The sequence below is a fragment of the Oncorhynchus clarkii genome, chromosome 28, assembly GCF_045791955.1.
Source record: "Oncorhynchus clarkii lewisi isolate Uvic-CL-2024 chromosome 28, UVic_Ocla_1.0, whole genome shotgun sequence".
NCBI lineage: Eukaryota > Metazoa > Chordata > Actinopteri > Salmoniformes > Salmonidae > Oncorhynchus > Oncorhynchus clarkii.
The window spans coordinates 11,555,228-11,577,249 of record NC_092174.1 but is presented as its reverse complement, the minus strand read 5'-3'; the positions used below and the strand labels follow the sequence as shown (position 1 = coordinate 11,577,249).

The 22,022-nt window shown below is 42.4% G+C and overlaps 1 protein-coding gene across 2 annotated transcripts; it reads right to left on the bottom strand.

The window, feature by feature from the left end:
- Window positions 1-164: 164 nt before the first annotated feature.
- LOC139386599 (nuclear receptor subfamily 2 group F member 6-like) lies at window positions 165-21,811 on the bottom strand. 2 transcript variants are annotated; one of them, XM_071132284.1, is made up of 5 exons: window positions 21,061-21,811; window positions 19,511-20,269; window positions 12,814-12,908; window positions 6,474-7,049; window positions 165-2,485 (listed from the first exon to the last, which is right to left on the bottom strand). In XM_071132284.1, the coding sequence occupies exons 2-5, from the start codon at window positions 19,777-19,779 to the stop codon at window positions 2,211-2,213; spliced, it is 1,215 nt and encodes a 404-aa protein (XP_070988385.1). In that variant the 5' UTR covers window positions 19,780-20,269; window positions 21,061-21,811; the 3' UTR covers window positions 165-2,210. The 2 variants fall into 2 exon arrangements, with proteins under 2 accessions (XP_070988385.1, XP_070988384.1); XM_071132283.1 differs by lacking the exon at window positions 21,061-21,811 and having other exon boundaries at window positions 2,031-2,485; window positions 6,474-7,052; window positions 19,511-19,916.
- Window positions 21,812-22,022: the final 211 nt, after the last annotated feature.

Sequence of the window (22,022 nt, the reverse complement as noted above, 5' to 3'; positions counted from 1 at the left end):
GCCTATACATACGTACTGGTACTCCCCAGTAGGAGCAGTCCTCCATAGGAATGAATGGAATTCTACATGTTTCAATGACAAAATTACATATAGTTAAGTATTGTTTGTTCTAGTAGGGATGGTAACATTAGTCATCTCAAAAAATTATACTAAAAAAATGTTGATATATTTTTTTCCATTTTTTATTTTTGCTTACCTCACATAATATAATTTAAAAGCATGAATTAAGGTGTCTGTAATGGAATCAATGTGGCAAAAACGAACGTAGACATTAATAAATGCATTTCTATAGCTTCCAAAATATTTTTTACAAGGTGGGGGAGTGCCAAGATGGAGGCAGGGTGGCTTCCAACACATCACCCCAAAACTCATCTAGTGTATATACAAATCACAAATTTCATCTCTTATTAGCTTGTGAGTACAAAACATAGCCCACATCTAACTGACATTCTTATGGCAGTAACTGACACAACTAAGGAAAGAAACGATCCACACACTCACCTTGTCATTTTGGCTGCAGCAGTCACATCACCAAACAGCCATGACAACAAACTCCCATATTGCCAAGGTGTTCTGCATTGAGCTAGTGGAATGCATTGCTTTGTGGTGGCAACATAATTGGCTCAGGGGTAGCCTCTTGTTCTGCACCAGTGTAGTGTCATTTTCACCGCTATGGAGAATCGCATCTTTTTGACACATCTCGAGGAATGGTAGAGGTATTTTCACATGAAAATGTTCATGTTTTAAAAAAGAAACTGTGAACTCAACATAAAAAAAAAATAACTTTACCTTCTAATCCCATTTCGTAGAGATGAAACACAGATCAATAACTAAATTGTGACATGCAGCAGGACAACCGTTTGGTTCCCTAAATCTACAGTATATACACTTCTTAACACTTAAAATGAGTTTTGATGCGATTTCTCTGCATTTTGAAAGTACCAACTACCAGCAGGTGAACCGTTTGGCCACAACCTTTCAGCATGGTGATATGTCACAGGGAAACCATTTGGCCACAACCTTTTTGATTAAATACTTTTTTTTGTCACTTGAGAACAGCCTTGTTTCAACAATCAGCCTGTCACTCACATCAGCTGCATTCATCATCTTCAGGTGTAGTTTAAATATCAGTCCGTATATAAAAAAAACTGCGTTAATCTTAAAGAATATGTCCAGTTGAATGATCTACTCATACTGCAGTGTCCGAATTCATATTGAAAAGGCAGTTGTTGAAAAGAAGGCAGTCTGTGGTGAACCACTGTACAATGACAGAGAGGTTGCCTTTAGAAGAAATCCGTCCATAGCATTCTGCTGTCTTGTGAGGTATCGATCCATATTTGTGTGACTGTGGAGTTTCAAAAGTTGCCCAGTACAACAAGTAAGAGCCCTATGAGTGGTACATGGAAACTATCATTGAGTCCCTCTGTAAGTCTCTCCACTTTATCTGCCTGGCTGATTTAGTAGTTCAAATGTCATATCTATAACCTCTTTAAAGCTAGAATCCTTAATTGAAACAATAACAAAGCAGGCACCCGCCTCTGTTTTGGTAAAAAGCTGCGCGGAATGGGCTTGGAGATACTGTAGGTACATTTAACAATGTAGTTTAAATGATGTTTTGAGACTATAAGTTATTTATAAGTTATATTCTTCAATAATAAATGGGTATATATAATTCATTTATAAGTCAAAAAATGGATGTAGCAAGTAAGGATTCTAGCTTTAAGGACAATTACGTTTTGAGTGAAATTTCAGTGGACGATGAAGATTCGGGTGAAATGTCTTGTCCCAGTTCCATTTCCTCTACCACTTCTGTGTTTGCATATATAAAGCTTTTCTACCAGAATTCTCCAGAATTTCACCAAGAGTGATCTCCAACTTGGTTTGATGTTGATGTTGAAAGTCTTTGCACCAAAGGCAATGAGATGTGGAAAATGAGGCATGGTTCCAGTGACCTCTATTGGCAGGACATTAGCTGACTGGCATGGCATAGCTGACTCAGGTTGCCATAATGGCGCACAGTAGGTGTGTTGGCACCAGTGTGCTGGCAATAGACCCAGCTGGCGCTAGGCTGGTATGGAGAGCTCAGTTCATGGAGGCAGTGCAACTTGTATGATGTCCAGCTGGTGCTAGCATAGGATCACACAGATGGATGAGTCAGAGGAACCTGTGGTCCTTGTCGTCACTGCCCAGACGGAGACTTCCTTTCGGGGTTACTGTCCAGGGACGTAGGGCCAGCTGATAGAGCTTCCGGAGAGCTGCATGTCGCGGATAAGAGTCTCGATGGGCGTCTTGCCCACCAGACGCATGAAGAAGAGCTGGGAGATGAGGTTGGCGGGCACCGCGCGGAGGGCGGGCAGGCGGAGGAGCAGGCGGCCGAAGCGCTGGGGCTGACCTGGGTACTGCATCCGCTCGTACTCTGTCAGAGCCACCTGGGCCTTCTCCTGCAGAGACTCCACATGGGCTGGGTCTGTCAGGCCACACGCATCTGAGATGGAAGAAGGGAGGAAGAGATTGTTGAGGTGAGGACAAAGTGGGAGGGAGCAGTACTTTATTGAGACGGGACCCTAAATAAAGATGAAGGGTTGCTTTCGTTTTGCATCAACAAGAAAAAGATTCTAACCGACAACTAAAAAGGTTAGGTTGTACACCTAGATTTTTTTTCTCTTCTGTTTTCCTGTTTTTTACACATTGTATCATTTCTATCTTTTGTTTATGTGTTTTTGAATTCATTCATTCAAGCATGATAGTGCAAAATTGTTTAATTTACATGTCAAAATGTTCAAATCAAATCAAAGTGTATTTGTCACACGCACCGAATACAACAGTGAAATGTTTACTTACAGTCTCTAACCAATAGTGCAAAATATGGTATGGGGTGAACAATAGGCAAGTAAAGAAATAAAAACAACAGTAAAAAGACATTGAAAAACAGTAGCGAGGCTATATACAGACACCGGTTAGTCAGGCTGATTGAGGTAGTATGTACATGTAGATATGGTTAAATTGACTATGCATATATGATGAACAGAGAGTAGCAGTAGCGTAAAGAGGGGTTGGTGGGTGGTGGGTGGTGGGTGGCGGGACACAATGCAGATAGCACGGTTAGCCAATGTGCGGGAGCAGTGGTTGGTCGGGCCTATTGAGGTAGTATGTATATGAATGTATAGTTAAAGTGACTGTGCATATATGATAAACAGAGAGTAGCAGCAGTGTAAAAGAGGGGTTGGGGAGGGGGCACACAATGCAAATAGTCCGGGTAGCCATTTGATTACCTGTTCAGGAATCTTATGCCTTGGCGGTAAAAAGTGTTGAGAAGCCTTTTTGTCCTAGACTTGGCACTCCGGTACCGCTTGCCATTTGAGGATCTCAGGACCCATGCCAAATCTTTTTAGTTTCCTGAGGGGGAATAGCCTTTGTCGTGCCCTCTTCACGACTGTCTTGGTGTGTTTGGACCATTCTAGTTTGTTGGTGATGTGGACGCCAAGGAACTTAAAGCTCTCAACCTGCTATACTATAGCCCTGTCGATGAGAATGGGGGCATGCTCGGTCCTCCTTTTCCTGTAGTCCACAATCATCTCCTTAGTCTTGGTTACTTTGAGGGATAGGTTGTTATTCTGGCACCACCCGGCCAGGTCTCTGACCTCCTCCCTATAGGCTGTCTCGTCGTTGATCAGGCCTACCACTGTTGTGTCGTCTGCAAACTTAATGATGGTGTTGGAGTCGTGCCTGGCAATGCAGTCGTGGGTGAACAGGGAGTACAGGAGGGGACTGAGCACGCACCCCTGGGGGGCTCTAGTGTTGAGGATCAGCGTGGCAGATGTGTTGCTACCTACCCTCGTCACTTGGGTGCGGTCCGTGTAGGATGTCCAGGATCCAGTTGCAGAGGGAGGTGTTTAGTCCCCGAATCCTTAGCTTAGTGATGAGCTTTGAGGGTACTATGGTGTTGAATGCTAAGCTGCAGTCAATGAATAGCATTCATTCTCACATAACTGTTCCTTTGTCCAGGTGGGAAAGGGCAGTGTGGAGTGCAATAGAGATTGCATCATCTGTGGATCTGTTTGGGCTGTATGCAAATTGGAGTGGGTCTAGGGTTTCTGGGATAATGGTGTTGATGTGAGCCATTACCAGCCTTTCAAAGCTCTTCATGGCTACGGACGTGAGTGCTACGGGTCTGTAGTCATTTAGGCAGGTTGCCTTCGTGTTCTTGGGCACAGGGACTATGGTGGTCTGCTTGAGACATGTTGCTATTACAGACTCAATCAGGGATATGTTGAAAATGTCAGTAAAGACACCTGCCAGTTGGTCAGCACATGCCCAGAGCACACGTCCTGTTAATCTGTCTGGCCACGCAACCTTGTGAATGTTGACCTGTTTAAAGGTCTTACTCACGTCAGCTACGGAGAGCGTTATCACATTCTCAGGGTAAGTGTGCAGGGCAGACCTTTCAGTTACAATATCAACCACAACAGTTTTTTTTCTCATCTCGTCTTTGAGCACACCCAAAAGTACACATTTTTATTTTAAAAAACGGGGTGCCCGATTCAACTCGTCAACTAATCATCAAATCCTCGATCAGGTGTTTTTGTTCGGGGGCTGAAATAAAATGTGTGCTGTCGGGTAGACTCCTCGAGGGCCGGAGTTGAAAAACACCACACTACCATACATACATAAGGCCTGTGATAGTACTCTGCACTTGTATTGTGGTGCCAGGAGAGGGTACCACACTCCTCAAGTCTACCAGTATAACCGTGTTCAAGATTTGTCCTAGTGATTTCAGTCAACAGGTGCTTGGTTACCATTAGATAACGTAGCGCAGTGCTCTCCAACACTGTTCCTGGAGAGAAACCCTCTCGTAGGTTTTTACTCCAACCCCAATTGTACCTAATCTGATTCAGTTTATCAACCAGCTAATTATTAGAATTGGGTGCGTTATATAAGGGGGAGAGCAAAATGTATTGGACTGTACTGTAGCTCTCCAGGAAGAGGGTTTGGAAAGCCCTGATATAGAGTGATATGCTTTCCCATTAGAAATACACTACATATACAAAAGTATGTGGACACCCATTCAAATGACTGGATTCAGCTATTTCAGCCACACCCATTTCTGACAGGTGTATAAAATTGAGCACACAGCCGTGTAATCTCCATAGACAAACAATGGCAGTAGAATGGCCTTCCTAAAGAGCTCAGTGTCTTTCAACGTGGCACCGGCATAGGATGCCACCTTTCTAACAAGTCAGTTTGTCAAATTTGGGCCCTGCTAGAATGGCACCAATAAACTGTAAGTGCTGTTATTGTGAAGTGGAAATGTCTAGGAGCAACGACGGCTCAGCCGCGAAGTGGTAGGCCACACAAGCTTACAGAACGGGACCGTCGAATGCTGAAGTGTGTAGTGCGTAAAAATAATCTGTCCTCGATTGCAACACTCACTACCGAGTTCCAAACTGCCTGTGGAAACAACATCAACACAAGAATTGTTCGTCGGGAGCTTCATGAAATGGGTTTCCACGGCCGAGCAGCCGCACACAAGCCTAAGATCACCATGTGCTATGCTAAGCATCAGCTGGAGTGGTGTAAAGCTCGCCGCCATTGGACTCTGGAGCAGTGGAAACGTTATCTGGAGTGATGAATCATGCTTCACCATCTGTCAGTCTGACGGACGAATCTGGGTTTGGCGGATGCCAGGAAAACTCTACCTCAATGCATAGTGCCAACTGTAAAGTTTGTTGGAGGAAAAGTGGTCTGGGGCTATTATTCATGGTTTGGGCTAGGCCCCTTAGTTCTAGTGAAGGGAAATCGTAACGCTACAGCATTCAATGACATTCTAGACAATTTTGTGCTTCCAACTTTGTGGCAACAGTTTGGGGAAGGCCCTTTACTGTTTCAGCATGACAATGCCCTCAGGCACAAAAAGAGATCCATACAGAAATAGTTTTTCAAGATCGGTGTGGAAGAACTTCACTGGCCTACACAAAGCCCTGTCCTCAACCCCATTGAACACCTTTGCGATGAATTGGAACGCCAACTGTGAGACAGGCATAATCGCCCGACATCAGTGCCTGACCTCACTAATGCTCTTGTGGCTGAATGGAAGCAAGTCCCCGTAGCAATGTTCCAACATTTAGTGGAAAGCCTTCCCAGAAGAGTGGAGGCTTTTTATAGCAGCAAAGGGGGGACCAACTCCATATTAATGCCCATGATTTTGGAATGAGATGTTCGACAAGCAGGTGTCCACATACTTTTGGTCATGTAGTGCATATGTTAAAGTCTCAGCATGTTAGTAAAAAGTCACAGTATGCAAGTCAATAGTTTGAATATGTACAGTAGTCAAAAGTCTCAAAATGTATCAGGTCGACATATAGGTCATCAAGTCTGACATGCATGTCAAAAAGTATTTGCATGTCAAAACAAATCTCAACAGACACAATACGCATACAGTACAAGGTGGGAATAAAATAAAACAGACATCTCACCTGGCGAGAAGAGGACGATGGCCTTAAGACAGCTGTACTCGGCAGAGTCCACCTGGAGCCGGCTCAGCTTTTCCACCTGGTTCTGGAACACCCTCACCTGGTCCATGAAGGAGACCACCCGCTCGGCCGACATGGGTGAGGAGTGGAAACCCGCAGCGGCCAGCAGTGGGGCCATGTGGAGGGGCAGGGCGGACTGGGCTGCGTTCAGGATGAACAACTCGCTCCAGCTCAACCTGAGGAGAGCTACCTGCTCTGACACAGGCAGCTCTGGGAAGTAGGGGATGTTCCTGGCCCACTCAATGGTGCTGAAGAGCAGCCTAGCTGCCAGCTCGCAGATGTTGTCGATGCCCATGACGGCCCCGCCTGCGCCGGTGGCCTGGCCCTGTTGGTTGTACTGGTGGCCGTAGCGGCTGCTGGGGTAGGGCTCGGCACGGAGCAGCTGGGAGATTAGCTCTGACACGGGCTGCCCACCATTGTTGTTGTAGAAATCAGCCCCTCCTACGCCACTACCGCCACCTACTGGGGTGCCCGTGGGGCTGAGGCTGGAGTGTGAGGGGGGGATACGTCCGCGCTGAACTGCTGGGGTGGGGATGGGGGCACAAAGGGAGGTTGGGGGGAAGTTAAGAAGGGGCAGGGAAATGGGGAGGACGAAAGGGATTAGGATTTGGGTTGAAAAGTAGGGAGGGCAGGGGGGAGAAGTTGAAAGTGAGTCGGGCATGCTCTCTCACAGAAGGTGGTTTGGCAGATTAACAGCAGACGGTCTTGACCAGATAAGGACCATCTAATTCCTGAGTGAAGCTGACACAAAGGGGCGCAGACAGATTCCTCTATAAAAGAGGGCAAAATGGAGGACTTGCATTCTTCGAGAATCCTCCAATTGAAGGTTATCCCGAAGAATAAAACAAAAGACAGCAGAATTATCCATTAAAATTAAATTTCCTCCAATTAATTCTCTCCTGGAGTTCATTTTTTACTGTGTAAAGATTTGTATTACCAAAAGTGGGATAAAAAATGACATTATGGCCTTTGTTTTCAGATTGATTGCTCTCAGGAAGAAAAGGACATTATTTTGCTTCTTTGTAAGGATGAAATGGAGCGTGGCTATATCAAATACTGCTATAATGCTCCCAACCATAGTTAATGTATTAAGCCATTTAACCTTGAGAATTCCACTCTAATATGCTCCTATAGGAGGAGCATATGTGACTCGTTTCAGGAAACTAGGCGCACTACTTCACAGTAGCACCATTTGAGAGTAACCTTTTTTTGAATCAAAATGCGGGGGCAGAAATGCCTTCTGGAACATGTGATCTTTCATGTGCCTTAATAACAAACTCGTACGCAATCTGTAAATACGAATAACATTTTTAAATTAAGAGCCTAGTTGGTTTAGCCATGGAAAAAGACAGAAACCTTCCCGCTAGCCATGATTGGCTGAGATAATGAGTTGGTAGGACATGCCGAGAGATGAGATCGGATTGGTCTGCCATGTAGCACGCTTCTGTCTATAACATGAGCTGGTCAGTATGTGTAGGTAATCCTTTCTAACACTGATTTTTTTGAAAGATACCACATAGTAGAACTGCATCAGGGTTGCTCTCCACTTTATGGAGGACCGAGTTTTGAAATCAGTGGAATTAGTGTAAGATATCTAAAGAGATGAAGTTCTGGGGTTTGATTACAAATATGCAGACGGAGTTGAAAAGAGAACACACAGAAGGCTGTTGTATAAAACACCTGTCTCCGGAATACATCTTCAAACTAAGGGCAACCATGACATCTGTGACAGAGATTGAGAAGCGTCCATCCATGTATACAGGTAAGAAGGTCTAGCTAGCTACATTTTCAGATATTACACGTTTCTAATTTTGTCAGAAAGTTGTTTTCATTTCAAGTTAGCTAGCTAACGTTAACTGGCTAGCTAGCTAACATTGTGTGTATGATCTCTGTAGTAATATTATTCGTATCTCAGAGCCATTTGCATTGCTCGTTATAACCTAATATTAGCTAGCTAACATTGAACCTGGTTGGTTTGGTACCTGAAAATGCATGCAAGGTAGTACCGTTATGAGTTGGGATTATGGTTCATTGTTTAGCTAGTTAGCTAGCTACATGTCTAAACAAAAGATTTCATTATGCAAGTAACTATTTCAATAGAATGTTTATGTCACTGCAACAACTGTTGAGAGACGTAGCTGGTACATTCACAGTGGCTATATACTCCGATTTCAGAGCACTCTTGTCTGAGTGTGTGAGAGCACAGAATAACTGATGAATTTATGAACGCTCAACACCTGTTGAATATGGCCGGTCTCAGTAAACGTTAGGAAAAAAACGCGTTATTAAATTGTTGCCGGCAGCAGTACAGTTGCAGTCACCAATGCTCTGGATATCATAAAAACAGACTAACTAGCTCTGCTAGGGTGAGTAAAATGGTCAGTGAGCTGTTCTCTCATTTGTGTCTGGAAGTAGCTAGCAAGCTAGCCAATGTTAGCCAGTTAGCTTGGGTGCTTGACTGCTGTTAGGTCAGAACGCTCAGATCAACCCTACTCCATGGCCAGAGTGTCCAGTGTGCGCTCTGAACGCTCCGAGAGCGAAGCGCCCTGAATTTACGAACAGACAATCTGACAACGCTCTGAGTTTACGAATGCCCAGAGCACACTGGCACTCCAGATTAAATTTATGAACACGCCCGTAGCATAAACCAGCCTTTAGTCTTGAAATCTTTGGTTGTTTAGCGCATAGCCTCACATGTGAATCCTTAGAGATGGGTGGGGTTAGGATGGTGTGAACAATGCTTAATGGTTGTAGACAAAGAAGAGCTCTCCAGTAGGTATCAAAACATTCAAGGGCCATTTTCACAAAAGTGAGGTTACAAGTTTATCAACTTTCAAAGCATAATTACTTTCCCATTGTTCCTCAACTGTAGTGTATGTAATACCATTCTCTAGCTAGTCTCTACTTTTATCCAATGTAAAAATTAAAAAACGCACAATTTCAAATGTTGCTACATAAGACCAAATCGAGCCAGTCGGTCACAGATAACGGAAGGCAAAGTCGTCTATATTAGACTGAAGAGGAAGCATTTAGAGTTAAATTCCTCTACATGTTCTGCAACAGCTCAAGTAAATCATTGTGGGCTATATCACTCTGACCCTTTACCCTAGGCTACAATAATGCCTCATATCAACGACATAGGGATACTGTATTTTACTTAGGGCTTCATTAGGCTATAGTATAAGATGGCATATAACCATGGTAACGGTGGAACAATCACTACTACCAGACAGATAGAATGTTATACACAGTACCAGTCAAAACTTTGGACACACCTACTCATTCAAGGTTTTTTCTTTATTTGTACTATGTTCTACATTGTAGAATAATAGTGAAGATATCAAAACTATGAAATACCACATAAGAAATCATGTAGTAACCAAAAAAAGTGTTAAACAAATCAAAATATATTTTATATTTGAGATAATTAAAAAGTAGCCACTCTTTGCCCTGATGACAGCTTTGCACACTCTTGGCATTCTCTCAACCAGCTTCATGAGGAATGCTTTTCCAACATTTTTGAAGGAGTTCCCACATATGCTGAGCACTTGTTGGCTGCTTTCCTTCACTCTGCGGTCCAACTCATCCCAAACCATCTCAATTGGGTTGAGGATGAGTGATTGTGGAGGCCAGGTCATCTGATGCCGCACTCCATCACCCTCCTTGGTCAAATAGCCCTTACACAGCCTGGAGGTGTGTTTTGGGTCATTGTACTGTTGAAAAACAAATGATAGTCCCACTAAGCGCAAACCAGATGGGATGGTATATCACTGCAGAATCCTGTGGTAGCCATGCTGGTTAAGTGTGACTTGAATTCTAAATAAATCACTGACAGTGTCACCAGCAAAGCACCCCTACACCATCACACCTCCTCTTTCATGCTTCACGGTGAGAACCACACATGCGAAGATCATCCGTTCACCCACTCTGGGTGTTATGCCTGCTCCGGTTCTTCCTCCCTGGCGCTCGAGGGCGCCAGGCTGCCCTGCATTACGCACTCCTGCCACCATCATTTACGCACACCTGCCTTCCCTCGTCACACGCATCAGCGATATTGGCCTCACTCAATCTCCTCTTTATTACCTCCCTTGTATTTGTCAGGTCCCCAGCTCTGTTCCCCACTGCTGCATTGTTTGTTGTCTGTCTTTGTGTTTCCCAGTTCTGACGCTGTTCCTGTCCTGTTGCATGTCCGTTCCTAATTAAATGTCAACTCCCCGTACCTGCTTCTATTCTCCAGCGTCATTCCTTACACTGGGTCTCACAAAGACAAGGCAGTTGGAACCAAAAATCTCAAAGTTGGACTCATCAGACCAAAAGGACAGATTTCTACCAGTGTAATGTCCATTGCTCGTGTTTCTTGGCCCAAACAAGTCTCTTCTTATTATTGGTGTCCTTTAGTAGAGGTTTCTTTGCAGCAATTCGACCATGAAGGCCTGATTCACTCAGTCTCCTCTGAACAGTTGATGTAGAGATGTGTCTGTTACTTGAACTCTGTGAAGCATTTATTTGAGCTGCAATCTGAGGTGAAGTTAACTCTAATGAACTTGTCCTCTGCATCAGAGGTAACTCTGGGTCTTCCTCTCCTGTGGCGGTCCTCATGAGAGCCAGTTTCATCATTGCTCTTCATGGTTATTGTGAATCCACTTGAAGAAAGTTCTTGAAATGTTCCTCTGTCATTTCTCTTTGCTTATTTGAGCTGTTCTTGCCATAATATGGACTTGGTCTTTTACCAAATAGGGCTATCTTCTGTATACCACCTATACCTTGTCACAACACAACTGATTGGCTCAAACGCATTAAGAAGGAAAGAAATTCCACAAATTAACTTTTAACAAGGCACACCTGTTAATCAAAATGCATTCCAGGTGACTACCTCATGAAGATCGTTGAGAGAATGCCAAGAGTGTGCAAAGCTGTCATCAAGGCAAAGGGTGGCTACTTTGAAGAATCTCAAATATAAAATATATTTTAATTTGTTTAACAGTTTTGGATACTACATGTTTCCATATGGGTTATTTCATACAGTAGTTTTGATGTCTTCACTATTATTCTACAATGTAGAAAATAGTAAAAAATATTTAAAAAAGAGACAGAAAAACCCTTGAATGAATAGGTGTGTCCAAACTTTTGACTGGTACTGTATATTCAAATCACTATGGGGCTATAGTTACAGTTGAGATACAGACAGTGATGTGCGTGAATGACTGGTGCTCAGGGGCGCAGGTGGCTTGCTCCTGTATCCCTCTCATTCACTCACACAGGCACTAGATTTGACGACAAAGTGCATGGCATCAAGACTGTACCCATGGTAAGCTTAGCTATGATAGGGCCAGGGTAGTTATTTGTGACATGGACTATGGCCCACATGAAAAAATACCATAGTATACTATGGTATAAATACTATAGTATTCACTGTATTGTTTTTGCGGACTAAAGTCTGCGGATACTGTAGTACTTACAGTTAACTATAGTATAAATACTGTAGTAAAATAAAACTGTAGTATATACTATAGTAATTCAGGTAGTGTTTTTGCAGATTATGGTATACTGTAGAATTTACTGTTGTGTTTTTATGGAAATTACTGCACAATTTAATATAGTGCGTTCATTTTATTATCTTTGACACAGAAGTGAAGACTTTCTCCTTGAGAAACCTACTGGCAAAATACTAAAAGAGCATATTTTCCATAACCTGCAGGTAAGTCTGCAATCCTGCTCTTTTCTACAACCTGTAGGGAACACAATATATGATCTATACTTGGCATGTACAGTATGTTATTCACTTATGGGTGGCACAAAGTGTGATATGGGGGAGGGGAATAGGTAGGGTATATGCAAAATAATTATTGTAGTATTTACCTAAGTTTAAAAAAAATATTGTTTCTGCAGTCATTTCTGTAGTATTTACTATAGTGTTTTTTGGGGATGATAATACTGTAGTATTTACTATAGTATTCTACAGTATACAACACATTCCTTAGTAAGTACTACACATATTAGAGGGATACTGCAGTGTGTAGTATAGTATTCTACTGTATACTACAGGTTACTATATAATTGTATAGTAAGTACTGTAGTATTCTATAATAAACTGTAGTATTTTTTCATGTGGGGGGGCCATGTAATGGTAAACAAAAGTTGTTTTTTGGGGCAGAAATCTATGGATACAATCCCTTCTTGACTGGAGTTCATGTCTCTTAAGTCAACATAAACATATTCTGCATGAATTTACACAGAAATATGGGTATGCAGGTGTTCTATTGTATGTGGACAGGAAAAGTACCTTCTTTGCGCATTCCTACACGAAAGCACTTCTCCAGGCGACAGTACTGGCACTGGTTACGATGATGTTGGTCGATCTGGCACTCTCGATTTGACCTGAAATATAGAGCAAAACATGTCATCACTGCTATGCCATACACAAATGATAAGGACATTTAGCTTAGCTGACACTTACAATAGCTACATAACCCTTGGTAGAAATCTATAGTAGCATATACAGTATGTGTAATATCACTTTAATGGAGGAAGGTCACTTCAACGTGATGTAAAACATTTCCAGGCAGTTGTGAGTTACCAGACCATATCTAAATGATTGCATAACATTACTAGATGGTATAGGTAAAAAGCTGAAGCATAAAACACGATGTGATACAAAATAAGCTTCTATTTAAATATATTATAGATATAAGCTGGTTTACAGAACCCGGTTATATAACTGCACAGCAAATTCTCCACTTTAAATCAACACTGACAGTGTTAAACTTAACACGGGGCCAATGTCAACAGGGGTCCACACTTTTCAGTGTTAAGTTAACACTGAAAAGTGTGCTGATTACACTACAATCGTGCCGGAGAAGAAGGCAGACGTTTTACGTGTCCCCAACCGATAGTTTTTTTGTTTGTTTATTTGCGTTTTTGTAACTTATTTTATACACAATGTTGCCGCTACCATCTCTTATAACCGAAAATAACTTCTAGACATAAGGACTGCGATTACTCACCAAGGACTGGCAGAATCCTTTTTTTCCTTTAACGAGTTTAACGAGCCAGACACAAATGATATACTGCTTTCTCGGGAACAGGCCCAGATCCCCGGGATTTGCGTGAAGAGGAGGTGGAGAAAAAGGGGCCAGACGGCAGGCTGCCTTCTGAGAATTTGTAGGCGATCTAATAAAACACCACTTCCTTTCATTCTGCTAGCAAACGTGCAATCTTTGGAGAATAAAATCGATGACCTACGCGCAAGATTAAAGTACCAACAGGACATTCAAAACTGTAATATCTTATGCTTCACGGAGTCGTGGCCGAACGAAGACACTATCAACATACAGCTGGCTGGTTTTACGCTGCACCGGCAGGATAGAACAGCGGAGTCTGGTAAGACAAGGAGCAGCGGTCTATGTATTTTTGTAAATAACAGCTGGTGCACGACATCTAAGGAAGTCTCGAGCTATTGCTCGCCTGAGGTAGTGTATCTCACGATAAGCTGTAGACCACACTATCTACCTAGAGAGTTTTCATCTGTATTTGTCGTAGCTGTTTACATACCACCACAGTCAGAGGCTGGCACTAAAACAGCATTGAAAGAGCTGTATTCTGCCATAAGCAAACAAGAAAACATTCACCCAGAGGCGACGCTCCTAGTAGCCGGGGACTTTAATGCAGGGAAACTTAAATCTGTCTTACCAAATTTATATCAGCATGTTAAATGTGCAACCAGAGGAAAAAAACTCTGGACCACCTTTACTCCTCACACAGAGACGCATACAAAGCTCTCCCTAACCCTCTATTTGGCAAATCTGACCATAATTCTATCCTCCTGATTCCTGCTTACAAGAAAAAATGTAAGCAGGAAGCACCAGTGACTAGATTAAAAAAAGGTGGTCAGATGAAGCAGATGCTAAACTACAGGACTGTTTTGCTAGCACAGACTGGAATATGGTCCGGGATTCCTACGATGGCATTGAGGAGTACACCACATCAGTCATTGGCTTCATCAATAAGTGCATCGATGATGTCATTCCCACAGTGACCATACGTACATACCCCAACCAGAAGCCATGGATTACAGGCATCATCCACACTGAGCTAAAGGCTAGAGCTGCAGCTTTCAAGGAGCTGGACTTTAACCCAGAAGCTTATAAGAAATCCCGCTATGCCCTCCGACGAACCATCAAACAGGCAAAGTGTCAATACAGGACTAAGATCGAATCGTACTACACCGGCTCTGAAGCTCGTCGGATGTGGCAGGGCTTGCAAACCATTACAGACTACAAAGGGAAGCACAGCCACGAGCTTCCCAGTGACACGAGCCAACCAGACGAGCTAAACTACTTCTATGCTCGCTTCGAGGCAAATAACAATGAAACATGCATGAGAGCACAAGCTGTTCCGGAAGACTGTGCGATCATGCTCTCCGCAGCCGATGTGAGTAAGACCTTTAAACAGGTCAAGATTCACCAGACGGATTACCCGGATGTGTACTGCAAGCGTGCGCTGATCAACTGGCAAGTGTCTTCACTGACATTTTCAACATGTCCCTGTCCGAGTCTGTAATACCAACATATTTTAAGTAGACCACCATAGTGACTGTGCCCAAAAACACTAAGGTAACCTGCCTAAATGACTACTGACCCATAACACTCACGTCCGTAGCCATGAAGTGCTTTGAAAGGCTGGTCATGGCTCACATCAACACCATTATCCCAGAAACCCTAGACCCACTCCTATTTGCATACAGCCCCACAGATCCCAGATGACGCAATCTCTATTGCACTCCACACTGCCCTTTCCCACCTGGACAAAGGAACACCTATGTGAGAATGCTATTCATTGACTACAGTTCAGCATTCAACACCATAGTGCCCTCAAAGCTCATCAATAAACTAAGGATCTTGGGACTAAACACCTTCCTCTTCAACTGGATCCTGGACTTCCTAACAGGCCACACTCAGATAGTAAGGGTAGGTAACAACACATCCGCCAAGCTGATTCTTAACACTGGAGCCCCCTCACAGGGCTGTGTGCTCATGCCCCTCCTGTACTCCCGGTTCACTCATGACTGCACGGCCAGGCACGACTCCAACACCATCATTAAGTCTGCCAATGACACAACAGTGGTAGGCCTGATCACCGACAACAACGAGACAGCCTATAGGGAGGAGGTTTGTTGTTTTTTTGTTGGGCCAACTACGCTAGCTAGCAGTCTTCTGCCTGTTTTGATTTTTGAAAATGTCAGAATTGTATAAAATGCATAGAAAAATTCAGAATAAAAATATGCTAGCAAGCAAGCTAGCTAGCTAGTTACCAATACATAATATACTTTCCATGCAATCTCTTGAGTTTGGGATTAGCTAGCTAGGTAGATAGTTTTTTTAACCTTGACTAGCTAGCTACCTACCTAAACCTGCCAAATATGCTATGGTCACTACTCACTAGCTAACCAGCGAGATAATGCCATCAATAATGCCAGCATTTAAGAAATATATTACCTTCAACAGTGTTATCTTGTGAACAAGCCATCAATGTTTTGTGATTATTGGTGTCGTAAAAACACCAACAGCAATTAGGGTTAGCAATTATCATGTTTGACATTTCAGTGGAAATACAACTATCAGCTTTTTGATAAGCGGTTTAGCAAAAAAATACGTCCCTTATTATCGGCATACTGTAATGGGGTGAGTGCTGGTGGCAGGGAAGTCAGGCGCGGGAGAATTAACTTGGTATAAACTGAGCTGTCAAAGTATTTAATTATTCAAAACCCCCGAAAAGCAAAATGTACAAAATAAAATAAGAGGGTGCAAAACCCATTGCACACCAGAACATAACTAGCACCAATACATACAACAAACAATCACTGACAAAGGCATGAGGGGAAACAGAGGGTTAAATACACAACATGTATTTGATGGGATTGAAACCAGGTGTGATGGAAGACAAGACAAAACCAATGGAAAATGAAAAATGGATCAGTGATGGCTAGAACACCGCCCGAACAAGGAGAGGTACCAACTTCGGCGGAAGTCGTGACACATACGGTTCCCCGTTATTGGCCACCTTACTATTTTGTTCAATTACAAGATATAGCCGTTTAATTTTGCACAATTGGTGGCTGACTAAAGGGCAGCCCTAAAGGGCAGCCCATACTCTGGGGCCTTTCAGAACAGGTGTATATATACTGAGATCATGTGACAGATCATGTGACACTTAAAGTGCACACAGGTGGACTTTATTTAACTAATTATGTGACTTCTGAAGGTAATTGGTTGCACCAGATCTTATTTAGGGGCTTCTTAGCAAAGGGATTGAATACATATGCATGTACCACTTTTCAATTTTTTAAACAACGTATTATTTTAATTTCACGTCACCAATTTGGACTATTTTGTGTATGTCCATTACATGAAATCCAAATAAAAATAAATTTAAATTACAGGTTGTAATGCAACAAAATAGGAAAAACGCCAAGGGGGTGAATACTTTTGCAAGGCACTGTGTATATGTATATATATTTGTTTCATCTAAGTAATACATTTATTAATATAACAATAAAATCCTTATTATTTTGAAAGACATGTAAGGTCTTTCTACATGTCGCAATAAAGTTGACTAAAGTAGGAGCTCTTTTTTTGTTTGTACGTATTTTCACTTGGTAATGAGTAATAAGTAATTATATAGAAATTGCTCACATGTAACTATAAAGTTACACCTCCCTTTAAATAGCTAAATCCTGTGTAAGAACTATCGACAACCTTGTACTTATTCAGATATTACAGATATGCACTAGTGTGTTTATTTTCTCATTTGGATGGCGCTTTCAGAAGCTGATGATTAGATTGCCAGAATGGGTAACGTACTATGTAGGTGCACATTTTAACTAGCTAAATCCTGTGTAACAACCAGTAATTACATTGTACTTATGCAGATATTACAATTACTCTGTGACAACATTGAGTGTAGATTTTGAAGACTGCGTATTTACAGGTAGGTAATTAGAGCCTTTTGAACTTCCAACCTTTGTAATCTTGGACACCCAGTGCATCTGTCCACAAAAGATTGCATCCTTGTGACAGTTATTACGGATATTATATGCAGCTGAGAAGAAACTAAACATTAAATTGGTGAATTTACTTGAAACTTGCCCATTTCTAACAAGCATGGTAACATGCATTTGTTGTTACGCCTCTGTAATTACAAACCGCAATTACAACCAGTTACATGTTGTTATTACAGTGTAACTATGAGTTATTTCAATTAACTACAATACTTGTTACAGTATAATTACACATGTAATGACACTGTAATAAGGACCCCTTAAAATTAAGTGTTACCAAAAAAAAAATAAATCTACCTGCAGTAGAGCATGCTGGGAAATCTGATAATGAGGGGTGTGGTTTTGAAAGGAATGTTTTACACTCCACATAGTAAAACTGACACAATCACACTCAATACTGGTTATTAACACCAACACTGGGGTTATTTTACACCACTGAGTGTTATTTTCACAGAGTTAATTTACCTTCTGAATCAACACTAGAAATGTTACCCTGAAAAATCAATACTAGGTAACACTGGCCAATTTGCTGTGTATATACTGTATGACCCAATCCCTCTCTTTCCTTAGATGATCCATGGCATTAAATATTGCATCTTGCTCATGGATCTTTCATATGGGCAGAGTGGCTGATGTAAGAATGACAAAATCTCAGTGAGGAAGAAATTCAATCATCTGACTTCAAGGCCAGTTTTGTAGAAGAAAACATATGAATTTGTACGATATCTTCTGGGAGATATGGGGAAAAGGATGTAAATCAATAAATAGCATACCGCAAAACAGCACAGTACATTACAAAATATCACAATATAGAGCTGAACAATACAATTAAATGCAATAGAGGTGTATATTCAACCCTCAATTGTTGCATATTGTTGTCTACCAATAATATGGACAATCAAAACATCTGCCAATAAACAATCGTGTGTAATACAATGTTTAATTCAGCTATTCTCTTCAGAGACCTTTCATGTCATGAAAGGCTCTCACTTAAAGGAAAATACCACTCAAAAACTGTCTTTTGGTATTTGATTCATTAGTCCACTGTTGATACAGTCCCAAAATGTTTTGCATGTCAGCACTCAAGTTTTCAAGACATAGAACTTTCAAAACGCATCGCACTGTGACACTTTCTGTATTTTGAAAGTTCTATATCTTGACAACTTTGCTGACATACCAAACATTTTGGGACTGTATCAACAGTGGACTAATGAAACAAATTCCCCAAATATCCCTTTAAGTGAGGGATGACTCAAATGCCTTATGCGCACTGCTGTGGGAAATTGTAACAGCTCTGCACAGTCAACAATGTATTAATGCATGACTCATTCCAGCTATTTGCATCCATTTGCTTTGTACAAATGGGATATCAAGGATAAGGACAAACTAAGAGATCAAAAATAAAGGCTCAGTGACAAAGCTTTACCCAGGTGTATGCTACAGTTTGGTGGAGAAAGAGGTGAATTCTCCTCTTACAATTTAAATCGCTTTGAGCACTTTAAAGATGCACTATGCAGAAATCACTCCGACCACTTCCTGGTTGCTAAAATTCGAATAGTTCCCCTTATTTCAGTTTATGTGACAAAACAAACAAGTATAGTCTAGAGAATTATTGTACTATTTCAACCGTTGTTAAATATATTTTCCATAACCAAAAATATTGTATTTTCAGCTGTTTGAAGCTGGTGTACAAAACAGAAAGTAAAACACTCAAAAATGAAACTTAAGAACAGGACGCATAGAAATAGGGCACATAGAACAGATCTACCGCTTCTTAGACTTGCTTTCAATGAGAATGACAGATCTATTACCCAAATTTCTAGGGTTGGGTCGCCCAAAAAGTTACACATGCAGCTCTGTTATAATTATCCATCCACTTTGAGAATCCATAATTAAATCAACACAATTATTAATTAAGTCTCACCTGCAGGTATAGTTGAGGTTGCGACGGATGCTTCTCTTGAAGAAGCTCTTGCAGCCCTCGCAGGTGAACACACCGTAGTGCTTCCCACTGGACTTGTCCCCACACACCACACAGTCCACCACACATGCCTTGTCCTCGTCCCCAGCCTCCATGTCACTGCCCCCTGCCTGGGGCGAACCGTCCTCCTCCTCTCCCCTCAGATAGCCCTTCTCCCCCAGCCCGTTGGTGCCCCCGTTGGGATCTCCCCAGCCCCCACTCACCATGGCCATTGTTTGATTAGCAGACCACAGAAGGAATGGGAGACAGCCAAAGCTTTCGGTAGCTGCCGTCTAAACTTTGACTTTCTTTTGTGCTCCGCTGTTCAGAGTTTAATATTTGAAGGTTCTCTGTCTTCTCATTTAATAATTTGTTTGGCTTTTTGGTCCTTAAAGTGTGTTGGAAACTAAAATAGTCTGCCTGAAAAATACCCACACCCTCTTTTAATTTATAGAACAGTATAAATGTTGTAGAATGTTTGTCCTCCCCCCAAAAAACAATAGAGCTGTTTTGTCTCCTCCCCTTACACTATGATCCGGAAATAGTTAAGCCTTTCACTTTAGAAACTTTTGTTTTGCATGCCTGTGGCTTCCAATGGCCCCTGTTTGTCTTTCTCCTTTTTCAGTTATTCACCCTTTTTGTGTGTTTTTTCCTTTGGCCCATGTCCTCCGACGGCTGTCTTATAGAAGTCGAATTGTTACCGCTTCAGCCACGAAACAGAACCTTTCACAGGAAACAATGAATCAAACACAAACTTTCAACAACGGACCAAAACACACCCCATTCACTAGCTCTCGAAAACCCTTATTATCCGTAGGGTTTTTACTGGTTAGCTTCGCCCACGGTTGGCTGCGTGTGAACTGCAATTCAGACACTGTGTTTTGACGTTTAGAAACGTCAATAATCATCACTTGCGAAGCGGTTTTCGAAACATATGACATGCCCCTTATCTTTCATATCAGCAAGAAATAATCTTTCAAATAAAACAAGATACACTTAACAGTAGCAGTTTCTCACACATCCATATGTTGTGCGCGCCTCCAGTTGTCAAAATATACTTCCTCCCCAGTTAACGCTTACACACAGGTGTTCTGAGCACGCCAGTCCTTATGTTTCCAAAACCGTACCCCAAGCGATGCGTTTTAACGTTCAGAACGAGCGTTGAAGCTCTTAAAAAAAACTCCCAGGGAACAGAAGATACTATCTTCAATAGTCGCTGAAGGTAGTTGGCGTCTATGAACGAGTTACGCATTCACTAGCACTTTGCACATGATTAGAGAGGGAAATTCTCGCTCACTCCCTTCTCTCTTTGGCAAGAATAATGGCTGAAAAAGAACCTTGCTAGTCCTTAGCACATGCCTGGAGACGAAGCAGTGGCCACCCCTCATAAAACAGTCATGCCGTTTGCCTTTCTGATAGTGTTCATGTAGAGACCTAGTCCTGCTGCCTTTCTGGAATATATTACTTATATCCTGGCATCAGAGAGAAATAATACAAAAGCTTTGTATGCTTACCTTGGGAAGTACACTCATATAAAATGTCAGTGTCTTGTTTTTGCTAGATCACTCTTACAGCCACGGCGGGAGTGAGGGTACAGACAGAGCGAGGCAAGAGACGGGTTTACCAGCCATCCTCAGAGCACCAACAACGTTCTGGTTGACAAAGAGCTCTTCCAGGTCACCATTAGCAAAACAACTTGATGTTTCACAGCTCACTCTGTGGCAATATCATCAAGGCACACAGAAAACCACTATCACGTCTCAGCTGTGGTTACATCTACCCCCTCTGTTTAACTAAATCAACCAGTCTCTCTGGCTCTCTTCAAAATGATCTTTAGCTCAAGGAAGTGCCCTCTCTTCCTTGTTTGTTGTTGCAGAGGGCTAGGCTGTAGCAATATCATCGGTCGTTGTGGCTAGACCAGTCTCTGATTCAGACCCTCCAAAATTAGAGAGCACAGATGAGGTAGAAATCCAAAAAAGCCTCCTTTCCACCCCTCAGAAGTCAGTGGAGCTACTCTAAGCACTCACTCCAGTCTTTTGTCAGTTCTTTCCCACCGAGCACTAATGACTTGTGGCCTAGCCCTGTGCTCAGTCCGTGTGGGTGCTTCCCGTGGCTGAGGCAAGGGGGAAGGGACAGGGCTTTCTCTCCTCCCTTTGGAGTCCACAAATTTAATTAAGATTTAAAAAAAAGAAGGCTAGGCTCTAGACAGTGTTGCAAGCCGCCACACTGACCATCCTCTCTTTCTCTCTCCTGCTCCCTCAGTTTTCTTCAGCCTGTGTGTGTGTGTGAGAGAGAGAGAGAGAGAGAGAGAGAGAGAGAGAGAGAGAGAGAGAGAGAGAGAGAGAGAGAGAGAGAGAACAAGGGGGAGCAAAAGAGAGAGGGGGTCATGTGTGTGCTCAGGGATTTGACACTGCTATTCAAGCCCTACGGTTGCCATGGCACCAGCTGCCTTATATGGACATTGGAGTCAAAGAGC

Bases quoted from the DNA above. Each gene is read 5' to 3' on its own strand.
- LOC139386599 (XM_071132283.1), bottom strand. From the start codon at position 19,779: ATGGCCATGGTGAGTGGGGGCTGGGGAGATCCCAACGGGGGCACCAAC. The intron at 12,909-19,510 runs GTGAGACTTAAT...TCTATATTTCAG, and splicing joins AACCTCAACTATACCTGCAG to GTCAAATCGAGAGTGCCAGA. The intron at 7,053-12,813 runs GTACTTTTCCTG...TCCCCACCCCAG, and splicing joins TGTAGGAATGCGCAAAGAAG to CAGTTCAGCGCGGACGTATC.